We start from the raw sequence: 21,054 nt of genomic DNA on the forward strand, positions 1-21,054 counted from the left end.
AAACTGTGAAAACATGGTATTTAGACCACGGGGGATTACTTTGAAGTGTACGACATAGATTTTAAAAATAAATTAAGAATTTTAAAGTTATGAACAAATCTTACTATTTTTTTGCTCATAGTAGTGTACGCGAACTAGTCTCTCAGGTTTTTAGATATCGACCTGAAAATTTGCACACGTCCTCTTCTATCCAAAAAGTTGCACATTTGTCGGAACCGACGATATCGGATCATCATAGCATATAGCTGACATACAAAGTGAACGATATCAATCAAGTACTTGTAAGGAAAACTTTTTTAGTTGACATGATATGCCAAATTCCGCCATGAATTATTTTATAAGGCAAGCCTACAATACTTGAAGACATTTTGCAGATCGGACTACTATAGCATATACATACATAGCTGCCATACAAAGTGAACTATCATAAGCAAGTTCTTATATGAAAAACTTATTTGACGAAATATCTTTACGAAATTTGACATGTGTTATTTTCCAAAGCAACGCCAAGATAACTGAAGAAATTTTAAAAATTGGATCTCTATAGTATATGACAGCCTTAAATACTTAACAAACAAAATTATGGCAATTTCTTTCATGGAAACTGCTTTATTTGATTTCCACTGTAGCACACAAAGCAGTTCTATATAAAATATTTCAAGTGAAAGTTTCCAAATTTATAATTGAATTCAAATTCTGCTCTCATATAATTCACAAAACGCATAAAGTACCTAATTATCTGTTGTTTTATTGATTTATCTTAAATGAAAATATTTTAGTTAACATTATTTACATTAAATATATTTACAATAATTACGAAACAGCTTAAAACGCATATATGTATTTAAATTATGCAACTTATTAGTGATATTAATGTTTAAAATTAAATTCAAACGCTGCTTAGTATTAAAATTCATTGAGTACATGGAATCTTTAAGCGCCATTAAAAGCTTATGAGTAGCTAATTTTATATAATATTTCTGCAATACTTACATATATTGTATGTACATATGTAGTTGTTGCGCTGCTAAAACTCTCCACATACACGCCCAAATATCCACTCCAATGCACAAAGGGTGTTTTTTGCACTTTTTATGTAGCACAAACATTGCATTTATAGGCTTCAATATCAGGTATATATAATATTTGTATGTATGTATTTCGCATTTAAAAATACTACAATTTTCTAATTCTTTTGTTTTTGTTTTCTTGAAATCGTTTTTCAATGTGTCTTTTGTTTATAGTCTTTTCAAGGTTTCGTTCACATTTTTTGTTTTGTTTTATGTTTATGTTTTGTTTTTAAAATTTAAGACAAAATGCAATATTACACCAAATTACAGCTTGGGCTTCGCTCGTTGTTTAGTAAATGCATACATAATATATTTACAATTAAATACAGACTACAGATATTGATTATAGGTTTGAAATTGTTGCGGAGACTTTCGTGTGATTAATTTGAAACTGCAAATCATGCGGTTCTTCTTTTAAATTTTCGAAGTTTATTTGGATATTTTGTATATGTATTTTCATTTGTTTGTTATATTTTAGTTAGCAAGTCAGTTGGGTGATTTCCTTCGAATTTGCTTTATATGCATTATTTCTAATATACATACGTGTTAATGTTGAAGAAAAATGTACTTCTGAATTTTTTTTAAGCAAATTTTCTAGCCTTTGTACATATTTGTATATTAAATCATAAAATTATGTTTAATTTGTCGAAAACAAAATGTATTGAGGTTAATTTTATAAAAAAAATTTTCATTTGTTGGACAGAAACTGGACGAAGCTAATTTTTTATTTGATTTATAAAAGATTCGATTTTTTTACTCGTTAAACCATATTTAAAGCAGCCTTGAAGTGGAATTTAAAATATATTTGATATATAACTTTGAGAAAAAATCTTATGGTTTTGCTTGACAATTTATATTTTAACACATCGAAGAAAGCAAAGAATATGATAAAATGAAGGCTTTGCTTTCCATGCAACTCGTTAATAAAAATGGCGAGTATTGCTTGGCAAAGTGTAAAGGATGAGAGTTGCACAATATTTTGCTTCGCTTTGCTGCGTTTCGCTTCCATGTGAAAATACTCATACAAATTTTTCTGTTAAAGCAAATTGAAGCAAAAGTTCTATGTGAATAAGCCAAGTCTAAGGTCTTTAAATTTGTTTACATCCCTATAAAGATCATACTAAAAGCCATAACACATTGCAAGCTATTCGTGTTGATGGCACTGCTGGAGTTGATAACTTTATAAGCCAATTCTTTAAACTCCAATACATTGAAACATTTGTCAATTCGATCTTAAAGAAATCAACGGAGCTTTACCAGAAGTTTTTCAGTAAATTAAGGGGTGATATATGTACATAAACGATAGTTGATTGGTTGATGATGCTAGGGCGAACAAAAAATTCCAAAAAAAAAATCGAAAAAATACTCGTAATAATTTAAGTTGGAAGTTAAGAAATAAGAATGGATTTTGAATTGTTTAGTAGTCAGCCAATCATGCATTTCAGATCAATTGAAAGTTAAGATACCGAATATTATACAGATTTTCAACAAGATTTTACATATTTCTCAACGATTCTGTGCCTTATTCGATATTATGAGCATGTATAAAAAAAAAATGGGGACGACTTGTAATATCTGTTTATGTGAGTATATATCGTTACCTAAAATGCAAAATAATGTAACATCACTTTTCACACGTTTACAGGCGTAGGAAAGACGATATTATGCAAGGCATACACACACCAATTAGTTGGTTGATTGAGTTGGGCTAGAAATTGCCCTTGTCGCTACACACGACACAACTTTTAATACAATTTTGAGGCCAACTTCATTTTGAATATTCACTTCGTTGCTTAAACATGAGCTCGGAAGTTGTTGCTTTACTTATTACATATGACGCGCTCTCTTCGACAGCCGAAATAAAATGGCGAAATCGTTTGAAATCGCACGACCAACCCAAACACTATCCAACTAACACAAGCAACTTCACAAAATATCAAAAAATTTTGATTTTCATCCAATCAGTTGATTCAACTCATACAACTGCCCCATATACATACGTAGCAATCAGTTGTTCAATTCGTTGAAGTTGATACAATAATTGGTGCATGTATGCCTTGCATAATAGAAACCACTCATATTGAAAAAGATATTGAGTTTTGTTTATAAAGTGGTTATATCTGACAGCGGAAGCTGAAAATGTTATGCTACATATACATACATATGTATGTAATAAGATGTATTGAATCGAAAGCAATAAAAAACTAAATTTCAATTCTTTTGTTTTACATTTTAGGTGACGATATGCATATATGTACATACATATCTCTATGTATATTATTTATATTTGATTCTCTTACTCCTGCAAGAAGCATATGGCTAGATATCGCATTAATTTTTAGCAAAATCGAAAGAAATCGCATGAAAAAGTAGTCAATTGGGGTTTTTGTTGTTGTTGTAACAACAAAATGTGCCTAGCTTAATGCTGGTTCAAATAAAATTACAGATCGTTCCATTTTCGAAGACTCTACAATACGACTTGCCTACTGCTGCATAATTCGACGTTATATACAACTTAAATAAGCATATTTATTAGTTGTTTTTTTCTAAAAAATAAATATTAGTCTTAAAAATGTTTTATTCTGCGCCATTTGCTCGTACAAATGTATACTATTTTTGTATTTTGTTGTTGTTGCTATTGTGTTTTGCCAATCATCACAGCGCTTTTATATCTAAATACATACATGCATACATATGTATGTCTTATGCAAACGCACATTTACAGTTATTACAAAATATATATCGTTTTATGCATATGTAAATTTATGTATGTACATATGTGCACATCTCTAATATTACAAAATATTTTATTTATGCGCTTGGCATTTCCATTTTCGACAGAACTGCAGACATACATACACTATTTAAATATATATATATATAATTACACTAATGTGATCCCACATCAATATCTTATAAAGCAATAAACTGGTATGTACACGAATGCATAGTTTTGTTGTTGTTTTTGTTTTTTTTTTTACATTTAAATTTACAGTAATTATTAAATATAGTAGAAACATACTTTAACTGCTAACATACACCACGAACAAAGAGCTCCCCACTTCGTCGCCACACGACAGCAACCGCCGCCCCGCTCAATCGAATGTGGTCCAATTGTGCATGCCACCGCCGGCGAGGGCAGCCGTGTTGGCGCCACCACTACTGCTATTGACATTTGCCGCCGTAGTTGTTGCTGTTGTTGTTAGTGTGTGTGGCGCGGTCGTCAATGTGAACTGATCCAGACCATACTTGCGCAACAGCTCGAAGTCCTCGTCTGGTGCTGGCATTGGTGGCGGTTTGCTGGTAGGCAAAGGTGGTGGCTTCATTGTGGGCGCCTTCAATTGAGCCGAGGTCAGCGCACGTGTTTGTGGTTGTGCGCGCATGTGTGGCGATCGTAGATGCTGCGGCGTGTGATACGAATATAACGGATTGCTTACGGTGCTAGCGGTAGTGTTGCCCAAGATGTTGGTTTTGTGGTTGGTATTGGCAGGCAATGTGGTGGACTTTAAGCCATTCGTTTTTGCATTATTCGCCGTTACATTGCCATTGCGCAGCGGCAGCGGGCGTGCATTCTGATTTAGTGGATCGAAATCTTCCAAATCGAAGCTGGTGTTGTTGCTGTCATCTAGTGATATCAGATCGTTCATGGTGTCCTCTTGCGAAGACGTTGACGAGGCCGCAGCTGATTTGAGTGAATATTCGGGCACTGGCAAATGTTGGGGCTGAAGTGAGCGCAGCGACTGCGGGGTGATAGAACAAATGTTAATTATATTTGAGCTGTACACTTGAAATATCAAGTGGAAGAGAGTAAATAGCGGCATTTAACAGTTTCTATACACAGGCAAAAAAGCGCAATTAAGGTAAGAGTTTAGTTAGCAAGCAAATTGTAAATGGTTTTTGTTTTTTTTTTTTAGACAAGGAACAGTGTTAATGATAAGCGATAGACAATTACTGTTACTGTTTGCTTTGAACTGCGTTTGTTTGTTAAAAAATAATCAAACGGTAGTTAAATTAAAAAAAAAAAATCGTTTAAACCGAACTATAATACTTTTTTTTTTGGTTTATCAGATTCTCTTGTAGTTATATTCTATAGTGGTCCGATCTGAACAATAAGTTTGGAGTTTGTAATGATGCCTTGAGGATTTTAGTAATATAAGATCAATTTCGTGGAGATATCTTGTCAAAAATAAGAGTTTTTTATACAAGCACTTGATCCGTTTGATTGGTCAGTTCGTATGGCAGCTATATGCTTAAGTGGTCCGATATTGACGGTTCGGACAAATGAGCAGCTTCTTGGGGAGAAATTGTGCACAATTTCAATTCGTTATATCAAAAACTGATGGACTAGGACAAGCATGCAGACATGGACAGAGTTAAAACGACTCAGCTGGTCACTCTGAATAGTCCAACATTCGGTCGTCATAAAAGCAGACCAGATTTGGTAATCAGGTTCTCGTGGGAACGGTGGTAAAAAGTTTTACATATAACACACCAAACGGGGGATTTTTACGTATGAAAATGCGGGTCATAATCGGATTAGCGTTAAGTCGCCAATGAGCCCAAAACGAGATGGCCACCGATCTCGATTTTCATACTCAGAATGTCACTGTTTGGTGTGCAGATGGAACGCTATAGAACTATGATCAATGAATTTCGACTGAATGACTAGTTTTTTCTTTACACAATCCTACGAGTGGTACAAAGCCAGATGGTTGAGAGATCGTTGAAGACATGCGTCCTTAGGGGCGACCTTCGACCTCTTCAACTGATGAAAGTGCAGGATTAAAAAAGTAAAGGATATGATGATTGAAAATCGTCAGGCAAGTATTAGAGAGATGGCAAGAGAGCTCGACATCTCTTATGAGTCTGTTGGAATGATTTTAGTGGATATTTTGGGTTTAAAACGCGTTCTTGCTAGACTCGTCTCGATAATCGTTGAATCTTTTTCAAAAAAAGTACCGTAAACATGTCTTCTTGGTCCAAAAACGAAATTAATACCATCAATCAACCACCGTATTCACCGGATTTGGTTCCGTTCTTGTTCCCCAAACTGAAACTGCCGCTCAGTGAAACCTGTTTTCTGACGATCGGAGAGATAAAGCAAAATTCGCTGAAGGAGCTGAAGGCCATACCAAAAAATGCTTATAAAAAGTGTTTTGAGTACTTGAAAAATTCATTGGCATGAGTTTATTACATCTGCTGGGGACTACTTTGAAGGCGACAAAATAAATATTTTGCGCTTTATTTACAATTTTCGGGTACTCTTTTGTCACAATGTATGAAAAAATTTAGCATATAATTTGAAGTCGCGTTAATAATTTATAAATTAACGGCATCTGGAAGTTAATTACTAGTAGGTTGATTATAACCTAAAAAAATATTGCACTAAATTAATAATGCGTATGGCAGTTCAAAACAAAAACAATAAAACTAAACTTTAACACAAATGAGTGATACTCAAGCATTGGAACTAATGATTTATCACATATGAATGTTAAGAAAATTAAAAGAATAAGCATAGTAGATATAAATGGCGATAAGTGGAGAGGGGATGTGGGAGGCAGGAAATGGCATGTTATGCAATCCAAAAACCCGGTAGTTAGATGGAGATGAACGCAGTTAATATCTGAAAGCGGCATTTCGCACTGCACTGCAGGGCCACACTACAACACTTGAATACATTTGAAGGTACGGTACAAATGCAGGTTGGTAGCATAGGCGGACAATTATTTGTTGATTGCTGGGGCATGCCCCGCGGTACCTCTTTTTTCTGCCGTGGCGCCGGCACTGGTGTCGTCTCAGTCGATGCTGTCGTCGCCGCCGCTGTTGTCGTACGCGTTGAATCATCGTCACATGAGCGCGCCTGATGAAAGAACGATGACGATGCAGCCGACACAAATGAGCCGCCACTTGAGTCGAACGATGACGATGACACCGAAGCATTGGAGGCATTCGATGATGACGAATGACGCAGCGCATCGTGTTGCAATAAAGTGCGGTCCGTATAGTCTTGCCAGCAATTGTGCTCCAAACGTTGTAAGCCCGCGTGCACGGCGGCAGCGGCCATGGCGATCGCATTACTACCGCTCCCACCCGTAATTACCCCACCACTCGAAGGCGCCAGCGCTGACGTCGCGCGTGTCGCAATGAAGGCGCTCTCCGCGCCGGAACCAGCATTGTCGCCGGTGCCTTGACGTCGCGGTGGTATGGGTGGCGATTGCATGTCTGGTGGATTGTCGTATATGGAATCGGTTGTCACGATTTTGTTGGGTGTCGATGTGCGCGTTGCGGTCTGCGGCATTGCCGCTGCTGCGACATGCAACGGCGCCTTCTCTTCGTCTTTTGCTGGTGGCTGGGGCACTGGCGGTGGTTTCGTGTCGACATATGGATGTAATGTGAGCGCTGTTAGTTGGCGTCGCACATGCGGATGATTGTAGTACGATACCGTTGCGTTGGCAGTTGTGCCCAGAGTTGGGCCAGCGCTTAAGGTTTGCAGCAGATGTGCGGCTGGTGGCGGTGGGCGTGCTGGTGGTGGACCACCAGTGCGTGTGGCTGTGAGTCTGTGATGGTATTGATATTGTTGTTGACTTTGCGCTCGCTGGTGGTCATGCTGATGATTGTTGCTCGTTAACTGACTGTGCTGATAATGATGGTTGTGTTGATGATTGTAGTGATGCTGTGGATGAGTTTGGTGAGTGGTTGAGTCTAGACTGATGCTGGGCTTAAGCTATAAACGCGTATTTTTGTTTTTGTTTTTGGAAGCCAAAATATTTGTTTTTTGTTTTGTTTGTACATTTGTTGGTTGATGTTGAGCATTTGTGGTGTCATTGATTATTCAAAACATAGCGCAGCAACAAATATTGGTAGTTGTGGTGGTGGTAGTAGGGAGATGTGGTGTCGATAGTGGTTTAATGGCAAATTGCCGTTGCGATTGCGTTTTAATTTTGTTTATTGCAGGGTTGATTTTATGAGCAAAACAACAACAACATAGAGCATGTGCAACAGAAATGCGAGTACATAAAAATATATAAAAAATGTAAAGAAAAAGAACAAAACAAAATCGATAAGAACGCAATGTAACGAGAACAATGAACTTACAAAAGCACACACACATATTAACGTACATACATAAATAAATATATTCTAATTTAACAAATATTTATATATAATATAAAGCCACATACATATATTTATATAGTTATATATGTATATTGTGTATACATAACAACAATGCATTCAAGCTCAGAACGTCAGGCAGGCGTGCGGGAGAGCTTTCAGTGGGATCTAGTTACAATTATATTTATAACAACACAAGCATTTTATATATTGTACATTCTTCCAGAAGAATTTGTATTTTGTTTCATTCTATTCTGCACATATGTAAGTATGTACTCGTTTTTACTATGTGCATACTCGTATATTATTATATATGGCTATTAACGCGTGGCCATTTTTTTGCTTAAGGGGTTAGACCAGTCTAAGATGGTAAAAAATATAATTTTTATACTCTGAACAGGGTTTATTAAGTTTGTCGCGAAGTTTGTAACACCCAGAAGGAAGCGTCGGAGAACCTATAAAGTATATATATAAATGATCAGTATGTTGAGCTGAGTCGATTTAGCCATGCCCGTCTGTCTGTCTGTATAGATACGAACTCCTCCCTCAGTTTTTAAGATAACGTTTTGAAATTTTGCAAACGTCATTTTCTCTTCAAGAAGCTGCTTATTTGTGAAAACCGATATCGGACCACTATAACATATAGCTGCCATACAAACTGAACGATCGGAATCAAGTTCTTGTATGGAAAACTTTCACATTTGACAATGTATCTTCACGAAATTTGGTATGAGTTATTGTTCATATTAATAATGTAATATCGGAAGAAATTGTTCTGATCGGTTAACTATATCATCAAGCTGTCATACAAACTGAATGATCAAATGCTTGTATGGAAAACTTTGGCATTTGACGTGGTATTTTCACGAAATTTGCTTAAGGTAATAATATAATCTCCGAAAAAATTGTTCAGATCGGATAGCATAGCATATAGCTTCCATACAAACTGAACACATAGTTACTAAAAGAAATGCAACTGTGAAGGGTATATTAGCTCCGGTGCAGCCGAAGTTAACGTTTTTTCTTGTTTTGACTTAAAATACACTCAAAAATTCTAAAAATATTATTTGGTTGGCAAAAAATGTGATAAAATGTTTTCCCTTTTCAATTTGCTGCATTGTCGAAACGTTCAGGTCGGTAAATTTCGAAAGGTAAAACTTTAAGTGGTTATATACAGTTGGAATTTTCAGCCAATCGATTTTTATATTTTATTAGGTTGTCAAAAAAGTCTTGCGGTATTTTTATCGAATCAATTCGTGTGGCACCCATACATCGAGCTTCTTAGTGACTCCAAGCTTCTTCAAATGGTTTATAACGGTTTGATGACTACTATGCCGGTCTCTTTCGACCAATTCAGCGATTTTATCGCAATTTTCGACGACAGGCCTTCCGGAGCGTGGCGCATCTTCGACCACCTCTACACCAGAACGAAAACGTTGAAACCATAGTTGTGCGGTGGAAATGGAAACTGTATCGGGTCCATAAACTGCACACATTTTATTGGCGGCTTGAGATGCATTTTTGCCTTTATCGTAGTAGTACTGTAAAATATGCCGTATTTTCTCTTTATTTTGCTCCATGTTTGCGACGCTATAACTCACGAACGACTTAAAAGAAACGACAATCAATCAAACACGTGTTAGCGCGTGAAATGAGCTTTCCAAAAAGGTATAGCATGACCCGATGCGACGAATAAAACTAGAACTACGCGCTTTCAGCGCCAACTAGCGAAAATACCGCAAGACTTTTTTGACAACCCAATATATACGAGTATTTTAGTAATTAATCGAGGATTAATGAATATTTTTTTATAAACAATATAAGGCTGAAATTTTCATCAAAAAACGATTTTTTTTAGAAACCGCCATTTTGACAAAAAATTTTGCTTACTTCTTCGATTCATTACTAGATTTAACATTACTTTAACGAAATCTGTTTTTTTTTAATTCACTTCATAGAGTGATCACCGCAAAAGGCCTTTTTTGAGAGTATCTCCGGGAAATCAGCTGTAGTTCCTTTCCAAGTAAATATTTTTACTAATACTAAGCCATAAAATACAGTCAAAAGATACCATAAGATATGTAAAAATCTTTGGTTCAATAAATTTAAATGTTTTCTCAGAAAAAGTTCTAGAAAATTCGTTTTTTTCGGCATTCTAACTGTATATATGGTGAAGATGATTCTGAAGATTGACCCAGTAGCCGCCATTTTGTTTCAAAATGTTAATATAAATATTTTTATACACTAGCAGAATAACATGTCAAAGTTGGTCTGTTTTTGAAGGTTCTACGTGGGCTGTCTTCCATATGTCCGAATTTGGCAACTCTAGCGTTGCAATCTGGAAAGTCACAACTTTTTAGTAAAATTTGACATTTTCAGAACGTTTTGACACACAAGCGCTATTTGTATTGTTTACAGTAATTTAAAATGTTCGTCTTGGTCAAAAAATGGAAAAATGGAACTAAATCGCGAATATTTTAGCGCGATTATTTTTTTTTACAAATTTCGACATATACTTGTATTAACTTCGCAATAGTGCTTCGATGAATTTATTTCAATTTTTCCCCAGTGTTTAACGATGGTATGGTGAAACCAATCGAGGTCGTAGATTACTCTAAGGCGAATTTCGTTAAGGCCGTGCAAAATCAGTTGTTTTGGAAAATATTGATGCTGTGTGCAAACCGATATTGCAAGATCGCCCTGCGACCTATCGTGGGTTATAGGCATTCGTCGGACCACCATCGATTCAATATTGCATGGACATTTGTCGTTCGATAAGAGAGGGCGTTGCTATTAACCCAAAATTTTTTGTTTTTTGCTCTCTTCATATAAACGTATGTAAAGTTTCATTTCAATCTGTCAATTCATTCTTTGTTTACAAGCCATTTAGTGTCGCCGTGTCACAGTATTTTTTTACAATGGAAAAAATTGAATATCATGCAGTGATAAAATTCTTATTTTTGGAAGGTGTGGTACCAAAAGAAATTCACGAACGAATGTTAAAAGTGTATATGATTGTTCACCTACAATCAGAACAGTAGAGCAGTAGAAAGATGTGTTGCTGAATTTAAACGTGGTCGTACAAGCCTTGAAGACGATCCACGTGAAGGACGTCCAAAAAGCGCATCAATACCAGAAATCATAGCCAAAATATAGGATATGGTTTTGAAAGATCGTCGATTGAGAGATATTTAGTAGAGACTCTACACATCTCATTAGGCAGTGTGAGCCATATTTTAAGTGAAATTTTGAGTTTTAGAAAGCTTTGTGCAATGCACAATTCACTAACAATGGAATTAAAAGACATTCGAATGCGTCTTTTTCAGCATCATTTGGAGGGTTTTAAAAGGGATAAATCCATCCCCATCACTATGGATGAGACTTGGGTCTAGCACCATGATCCTGAATCAAAACAAGAGACTAAAGAGTGGTGTGAACCTAGTTGTTCAGCTTTAAAACGTGTAAGTGTCCGGAAATCGACCTTGAAGGTTGGGCATCAGTTTTTTAGAATGCGAGAAGAATTTTGCAAACTGGTAAAACAATCGATTCTAAATATTATTGCAACCTTTTGGACCAGTTAAAGGAAAAAATTCGTGAAAAAGACCCGGTTTGCATTGTGTTTTTCTTATTTTAAGATAAAATATTCTCATTTTCCATTTGTCGATAGAATATTTGGCGTTTCAATAGGTTCCATACGCAAACGAGATTTTTAGAAATTCTACAGGAGTCTATTAGGTCTATAAAGCATTCAAAAACTCCCTGATTCATCGAACATACATAATTTATTTATTGTAGAAGCCTTATATTAGATATACGAGTAGTTATATATTTGCATGCGAAGCTGTGCATCAATCCATACAAAACATAGAGTGTGGAATATAAGCAATTTAGCAAAAGTATTCGAAATTCGTATTAGTCGTTCTCGTGCTGAATGTGCACTCGCGTTTGTCAGGTGATCCAGACCAAAAGTCTTAGAAGGATAAATTAGTGCTTAAGTAAATGTTCTAAAAATAGTTTGTGCCTATTAAAAGCTCGCGATATAGAATAATATAGCCCTTGTCCCAATTTGAATCCTTTTTTTTCTTAAATAAGATCTACAAGAATCTCAAAGAACTAAATATTTTGACACCACCTGCCTGACACATACACACATACATAAACGTCAAAACAAACACGTAACACACTAACAATATAGATTCGACACTCACAAATGCAACATTTAAATTTTTGCGGTAAATAAACAAAAAATATTGATAAACAATGGTTATATTCTTGTAGCAACTACTCACGCTGCGATCCACGAGTGGCGGTTTGAACAACGGATGATTTTGCAGTTCTTGCGACAAGTTCATCTCCGACGAACAGAGCGAGCTTGCCGGGCTAATAGTAGGAGACGGAGCCAAATGAGCAGCAAGATGAGCAGTGCCATGCGTAACGCTCGCATAACCGTTCGACTGTATGTGCGCACTCGAGCTGGACATCGCCAGAGGCGGGGCACGTCGCACAAACTGGCTGGACCCATTCAAATCCTCCGGACAGGCGTATTGAAACGAAGCTGCCGTCGCTTGATTACCACCCGTCACACTGGCGGCAGTCGTACGCTTATTGCTGAAGATCGGCGAACTCGGCGCCGAGTGATGCCCACCAATGGATTTGGTTTTGCCGTAGCCGAAGCCTACACCAAAAGCGCTGCCGCTACTACTGCCGCCGCCGATGCTATTGCCGTCAATGCGATCGTGCTGCGAATTCGATGTGAGATGCGAACGGAAGTGTGTCTGCGAGCTGTTCGGTGGTGTAATGTCGCGTAATTTCGATTTGAAGTCTTTGTAGGCGCTCTTGACGCCGCGTGAGCCCTCCTTGACCTGCGCAGAAGAGTAAAAGGGCGAGAAAGAGTTGTGGTGTGGTCAATTAGCCATTATTAGAGCGATGGAAGTTAAGTAATACAGTCTACAGTTATGGTATAAGCATACTTTCGGGCGTAAGGTAAGCAATGTTAGCGTTTACGGGATTTTAGTTACAACAAAACAAACAAAAATGAACATAACGAATAGCAAATGTTAATTTGTAAATACAATACAGTAAACACTAGTATATAAAGTACATTAAATTAAAGTAAATTAGTTAATTAACTAGCTACTTGTACATATATATGCCACTCACCGATTTGACAGCAGACTTTACGGCTGGATTTGTCTGCGTTTCAACGTAAAGATGCGCATACGGTGAGAAAACAAGCCAAAAGAAATTTTCACAATGCGTTAATAGTGTTGTTGTTTAAAAAAGGAATTTGCAATAAGCATTATTTCAAAACAAATGCAATTTATATTTTATTTTTTTATTATTTAATTGAATGCAGAAATGAACGTCGAAGCGCAGCAACGTATTCGCCAGTCGTCGTCAGAGTGTTGTGACAGTTGTGACAGCGAGTAGCCGTGTGGTAGAGCATTGGCAGTGGCAGTAGCGGTTGATGATTGGCGTGTGGTAGCGATAAACAATTTAAAAATTTGATTTTTGCGATTTTGATTATGATAGTAAATTTGTTTGGGGACAATGCGCGTTCAAAATAATCGACGATTTTAATATGAAAAATACGAAAAAAAGAAAAGAGATAGACAAGTAATGTTACTGCTAGTAAAACTATGTATGTTTGCGTGTATCGGTTTGATTGTATGTACAGAGTTTTTTTCAAAGCAGATTTAAGTTTTAGCTGCAATAATATAGATGAATTATATGTATATACTTGGAGAGCACAGATATGTGTGTATATATGAATGTAGGTATGAGTGTATATCTGTATCAATGGATGTGTGTAATGTTAATGGATATTGATGCTATCGGTATAAATAGCTAGTATTTTTATGGATACTTGAAAAAAAATTTCGGTTGAAAATGTATCTATTTTTTTAGTGCCATTATTTTATTTATGAAAATTATTATTTTTTTGCGCATTATTAAAGCCATTATAAGCCATATCCCATTAAAAAATGTTTTGTACTTGTTATTCTTATAATCACGCTTTCGAAGGTCAGGGCCATATATGGGTTAATTTTTAATTTACTACTTAATATTCTAAAATACACATAGAATTTTAATCATCAATACCAATTATTTACTAAATACTTAGTTATGTATTCAAAAAAAATAATTACTAATATTTTGTTACACTACAAATACCAGATTTAAAGAACCAAGAGTGTTTACGTCCATTTCTATGCGCCATTCCCATTTTTAAGAGGTTAGATGGGTTTAGGGGTTTTAAAAAATCTATTTTTTTTATTATCTTATTAAATTCTACAACACCTCCAGAATATTGTCCTAAATTTTCAAGTTGATCCGAGTAATAGTTTCGCAGATACAGACTTAAGAAGTTATGCGCTCGAGGCTAACTAGGCTAAATGCGCCGTCTTTAAACGCTTTCTTCTCAAAACAGTGTTTTTGAAGTCGATTTATCAAGATTTTTCGAGAACTACTCAACAGATTTTCATAAAATTTTACTCAGGTGTTTGAGATACAATTTTTGAAGGCTTTGGCGAACGACTTTTTTTATTACAAATATTTGAAACAAAAATGTCGCGAAATTTTCACTAAAATTTTAGTTTTTTTGTAAAAATGTCGGCCAAAAATCCAGTTTTCAGTTGTTTTTTCTTCGTCTAAGTTCTAAGTTAAGGTTTTAACTAAAACTCGTATGTTTTTCACTTTAGTTGATCCTATAGGGAGTTATCCTGGTCACCGGAAATGGCGTCGCAATGGCCGAGTTTAAAATTTTTTTTACAAAAATTTCAGAATTTGTTTGTTAATAGTGCAAATTTGTAGCAATAAAAACTTTTAATAAAATTTATTTTTTTATTTATAAAAAAAAAAACAAAAAAAACGTTTAATAAAATATTTCACTATTTACATATATGAGAACAAATTTAAAATAGCACTAACAATAAGTAGGTTGGTACAAATTTGCTCACGAAAAAATCACATTAGGGTGGTAGGTATATCGATTTCATTCGATAAAGCTAGCGCGAGCATGTTGGAATAAGCCTTCGATGATAATTGTTTGCCCACGAGAAAGTGTTTTTGATAGGTGCAAGTTATTCTAAGAGAGTCGAGAACGCGCTGACGACGAACCACGTCCAGGAAAGCTATCAACATTAACTGATGATCAACACGTCAATAAAATAAAGCTATTGGTGCTTGAGAATCGACGATTAACAGTAAGAGGTCTTACTGGCATTGTTGGAATGTCGGAAGAGTCGGTAAAATCATATCGAAAGATCATTTGAGCCTTAGAAAAGTGAAAGTACGATTGGTTCCAAAATCACTCAATTTTTTCGAAAAACAGCGCCGCGTTAACGTCTGTGAAACAATGCTTTCCAAATACCGGAATATCATGAAACGTATTATTACTGCCGATGAGTCTTGGATATATACTAACGACCCAGAAGCAGACGATATCATAACAAAGGTGAGCCGAAGCCGACAAACCAAATCAAAGAAGGTCAAAAATCAAGGTTACGTTGACAGTTTTCTTCGATTATTGAAGTGTGGTGCACTCCGAATTCGTTTCAACCAATGAAATTGTCAACAAGGAATACTATTTGAGTATTATACGGCATACTGCCTTTCTTCTTGGTGAGTTTTCGCCAAATTTTCAACCAATATCATGCCGCAACCACTGTATTTGCCCGATTTAGCTTCGTGTAACTTCGGTACTCCGAAAATTTACTTTAACAACTGTTTCAAGGATTGGAAGTGTATTGGGGCCAGAATGAGATCCCGTTTCTTATTTTGTTTTCGAAAAAACGAAATTGTTGAATCATTGTCACCTGTTGAGACCCTCATAAAAAAGGTAATTCCTAAGATTAGTCCAGTAGCCGCCAATTTTTGGCCAAATGTCAATATCATTTTATATTAGGTAGGTAGGTAGAATGGAAGGCCAACGGGACTCACTCCCTTCAATCACTCTTATTTATCCTCTCTGAACCGACGCGTGTTTGTTCCACTAGTTCATCTGTTTCACAGTTAAAAAAGTCGAACAGCTGACCTTGCTGACAGTTCCTTACAGGACAAGTCTGTTTTTTATAAGTCACAATACATATTTATTTTAGCTTAAAGGGATATATACGAAGTGCTTTTCCTATTCTCAGAATAAAATTTCAAAGTAAAACTTAACTTCATGTGCAGTGTTTTGTTTTCCTGTTCTAACTTCCCTAAAGCGAAAAGGAGAAATTGCCGTTCTGGTGACAGTTGGGTCTCCGAGGCGGATTGGGCCCTGATTTACATATAACCGGATGTGAAGGGCCCATTTAAGAATTTTTTCCCCGAAATCTAACTTATATTTGCTATTTCTTGGGGTTCTAATGAAATTTCAGAACAAACAACATAATAGTATCAATTACAATTTCTTTCTGACTAATTTATTTCCTCATTTTTGTTGTTTTTTTTTTCAAAAATATACTCTGGGACCATTTATATATGTATTATAAATATATAACCCTCATAAATACAATATTTTTGCAACAATTTAAGCGAAGCTCAATGAGTCATGAGCGAGCTATGTCTACCGAATGAAAATAATGAATTATGTTGTTGTTACTACAAATCGACAGACCCGATTTCCAAATGTATTTCTTCTTTGCCATCTTTAAAGCGTCGCCTTAAAAAATTATCTATGTAATTTGTGTCACTGTGTTGGTGTGTGCAAATAATGTGGAAATCTGAGGAAAGGAAGAATCATAAAATACCAAACATATAATATACATGAATGTATGTGCATATGTATGTCAGTATATAACTACAACCAATTATGGGGTATTTATCTTTATCAGTGCTTGGCAGTTAACGTGTTTAGTTAAGTGCTGGAAGTAAGACTTTATCGCATTTTTTGCACGCCTTCGTTTTTTTATTGCGTTAAATGCAGTGTTTTCTAAGCATGTAATACTCTAACTAATGGTGCTCTTACTAGAAATACATAAAATATATATTAATAAAACTAAAATATTATTAAAAAAAGTTAATAAATATTATAAAAAAAATAAAAGGTTAATAAAATATTATTAAAAAATTCTGTTAATAAAAAAATAATTCATTAAAAATAAAATTATTAAAACAAATTTAAAAAAAATATTAAAGAAAAATATAATTATTTTTAAAAAATTACTACAAAGAAATCCACATGTTTTAGTTAAGCTAAAAACAAAAAAATAATAAAAACAAATTTTCGCTAAACTATTTTGTTAAAAAACAAATGAAAAAAGTTATATATAAAAAGGAAAATTTACGAACTTTTAGAAGTGAGTGTATAGAGATTGTTTTTGCATTTATAGCTGTACTGAGTGACGAGGAACTTTTCTTTCAATCATAATATTTGTTTTTGGATTTTTTTCTTTTCTTTTTTTTTTTGCTTTTTGTATTTTAATGGGTTGGGAGATTATTTGTTTGCGAAAACTTCTGACATACCGCATTGTACTGTAAAAATAGATTAAATAACATTTAAGAAAAAATAGCATTTAAGATATAAAGTAAAAAAAATAATTCTTAAATAGACCAACAACTAAAAAGCTATATTTCTACATATAATTGGCTCAAAATATATGGAATTGCAAAAATTTTGGTTTTTCACTTTTTAACCTCGATTTTGGGATTAAAAATTGATCAAATTATCAACATAAAGCATTATTATAGTTATAATTATCCCGGAGTTGGGATAAAAATTAAAAATCTAAAAAAAATTTAGATTTTTAATAAAATAAATTTTTAGATTTTTAATAAATAAATTTTTAGATTTTTAATTCACACATCGGAGTTTAAAAATGAAAATTTAATAATCGATTTTTAATCCCATATTTGAGAATATAAAAAAAAAACAAAAATAATGATTCAAGTGTTAATTAAACTATTTCCTAATTTATATTTGCAACCCTGGTAAATGGTAAATAATTGGGTGTATAACTTTATTCTGGCGTTTTGTTAAGAGATGGTGTAACTTGATTAGTTGACCATTATTCGGAATACACAATGGAATTCTTTTTTATTATTTTAATATGAAACAATTGTCAGTCGAAAGGTAAATGGGAGCAAACTTAATAAAATTAGGCGTGGATTGATTGCCGAAAAACACCCGGAATTTGCGACTAAACAGGAAGCAGGAATGGTAGTAGTCCATGAAGATAATAATGCTCGGCCTCATGCTGCAAGAACGGTCAAAAGCTATTTGAAAAAAGTGGCTGGGAATTATTAGGCGTTCAAATTTTGATAAAAAAAAACGCGATTCCGATCTGAAAAATTTCTTTACATATTATAGCATTGCCTTGGGCAATGATATAGACTAAATTTCATGAAGATATCTTGAAAATAATAAAGTTTTTCATATACGAATTTGATAGTCAGTTTTTTTATGGCAGCTACTTTTTATAATGGTTCAATATCTACATTTCCAACAAATGAGTGGCTTCTAGGGGAAAGAAGGACGTGTGCAAAATTTCAGAGTAATATCTGAGGCTTTAGTTCGCGTATATACAGGCGGACATAGTTAAATCAACTCAGCTTGTCACGCTGATCATCTAAATATATATACATATGTACATGTATATATTTTATAGGGTCGTCGACGATTCTTAATATAAGGTGTAATCTAAGAACGCCTTAAAATATTGGGTATGAGAGAGCTGCTCGATTTACCGGACAAAAATCTCAGTCGTATGGCGTTGTTGTCGCCTCCAGAAGGCCTACTTTGCGGACCTACAGAAGACGAATTTGTCGGTCGGGGGAATTTGGAATTAGAGGATCACTGGGTCAAGCTAAAAGGAAACTATGCAGAAAAACAAAGCGCGTTTTTTACAATTTTTACTTTTTCTTTGAAAACTAAATAATTTTTTGACCACCCTAGTACTAAAACTGCAACAAGGTGTGGAAAGCGAAATATTATCTCTCTAGGTGGGGCCATAGTGAAATTAAAAATAGGTAAGGTAAAACCCAATACGAGTTTAGTTTATATCACAACTTTGGTGGTTATAAAATTATTAAATTTATCTGCCCCGGTCGAAATAAATAAAAACAAGAAAAAGTTAACTTCGGTTGCACCTTTAATACCCCTCACAAACACAAAATATTCTCTACACGAATTATGATCGGTCAATTTGTATGGCAGCTGTATGCTATAGTGGTCCGACAAGATATTACACCGTTGTTTTGAACAATAACCCATGCCAAATTTCGTGCAGATATCTCGACAAATGAAAAAGCTTTCCATACAAGTACTTGATTCCGATCGTTCAGTTTGTATGGCAGCCATTTGTTATAGTGTCGGCTGTTCCGAGAAATTTGCAGGTTCTTGGAGAGAAACGAACATGTGGAAAATTTCAGAGCTATATCTTAAAAACTGAGGGACTACTTTGCGTATATACAGACAAATCGACTCGGCGACTCAGCTTAGAATCTCCAACGTTTCCTTCTGGCTGTTACAAACTTTTTGGCAAACTTAGTGCCATATATCCTGTTCAGGGTATAAACACAAAATTAAATAATACATCGTTGGAAATATATGTATGTACATGCACAGAGGTATTTCACCAAAATAATTATTTATCAGTTATAACAAGTGCGTGTATTATGTATTGTTTTGGAAAATTTAACACTATCAAAAGCATTTGAGTTGAACAAAGCATTCACAGAAGGAAGTCACTAAAACTTTCCTTATACGAGTAAACTACCTCAGTTTATGACAAATACATCGAAAAATTAAGATAAAGTTATTGAAAATCGTTGAGTTAGCATCAGAGAGATAGCAAAGGATCTCTTATGGATCGACTGAGAACATTTGATTATTGTTTTGGTTATGAAACAAGTCAATGACAGCAAAAGACCTGAATCTTTTGCAAAAATTACGTAGCCTAGAGGACGCAAAAGAGATGCTTGTCGAGGATTCTATGTACATCAAACTCATCATTACTGTTGATGAGACGTAGGCTTGGGTTGTCAAAAATGTCTTGCGGTATTTTCACTAGTTGGCGCTGAAAGCGCGTAGTTCTAGTTTTATTCGTCGCATCGGGTCATGCTACACCTTTTTGGAAAGCTCATTTCACGCGCTAACACGTGTTTAATTGATTATACAGTACTACTACGATAAAAGCAAAAATGCATCTCAAGCCGCCAATAAAATTTGTGCAGTTTATGGACCCGATACAGTTTCCATTTCTACTGCACAAAGATGGTTTCAACGTTTTCGTTCTGGTGTAGAGGTGGTCGAAGGTGCGCCACGCTCCGGAAGGCCTGTCGTCGAAAATTGTGATAAAATCGCTGAATTGGTCGAAAGAGACCGGCATAGTAGCAGCCGTAGCATCGGTCATGAACTGGGCATGAGTCATCAAAAATTCATTTCAATTTCAATAAAAAAAAAATTCAATACAAATACCGTAAGACTTTTTTGACAACCCACTATAAGTAAATATGACGTCGAAACTGTTTAACAACCCAGCGAATAGCGTTCCAAAAATCTGCGAAAACCAGAAAAACCTTAATTCGCTGAAGGCACTGAAGCCCATTCCTACCGAGGCTTTTAACAAGTAAATATGTATATGGAAAATTGGATTAAATGTCGTCATGCTTATATTGACTCAAAATAGGCTAAGCGATACTAAATATTTGTATCAGTCCGCCGATGATATTTATATAAATATGTGTATGTAACTTTCTTACTTATAATTAATGTTATATATAAAATACATATAATAATAATGATTTTATATTTAGTGTAAATATGTTTTAAATAATCCGCATTAATCCAGTTTCCAGATAAAAACATGCAGATTACATTTTATGTGTGGCGTTAAGTAAAATAAACTCACACACAATAAAGTTGTAAATGAAGAAGATACTC

General features: G+C 35.0%; 1 protein-coding gene across 8 annotated transcripts in view; it reads right to left on the reverse strand.

Annotated features, from left to right (window-relative positions):
- Positions 1 to 728: 728 nt before the first annotated feature.
- LOC105222424 (DENN domain-containing protein 1A) overlaps positions 729 to 21,054 on the reverse strand; it is a 36,158-nt gene continuing 15,832 nt past the window's right edge. The window contains exons 7-10 of one of the 8 annotated variants that reach the window (XM_049450720.1): positions 13,347 to 13,379; positions 12,476 to 13,048; positions 6,832 to 7,746; positions 729 to 4,810 (exon numbers count right to left, since the gene is read on the reverse strand). In XM_049450720.1, coding sequence (XP_049306677.1) covers positions 4,166 to 4,810; positions 6,832 to 7,746; positions 12,476 to 13,048; positions 13,347 to 13,379 — 2,166 coding nt within the window. In that variant the 3' untranslated portion in view covers positions 729 to 4,165. Of the gene's footprint in view, positions 4,811 to 6,831; positions 7,798 to 12,475; positions 13,049 to 13,346; positions 13,380 to 16,669; positions 16,895 to 17,462; positions 17,646 to 21,054 lie in introns of those variants that run through there. The other 7 variants (XM_011199753.4, XM_011199754.4, XM_049450721.1 and 4 more) reach the window with 7 other exon arrangements.

Source organism: Bactrocera dorsalis, chromosome 3, assembly GCF_023373825.1.
Source record: "Bactrocera dorsalis isolate Fly_Bdor chromosome 3, ASM2337382v1, whole genome shotgun sequence".
NCBI classification, from domain to species: domain Eukaryota; kingdom Metazoa; phylum Arthropoda; class Insecta; order Diptera; family Tephritidae; genus Bactrocera; species Bactrocera dorsalis.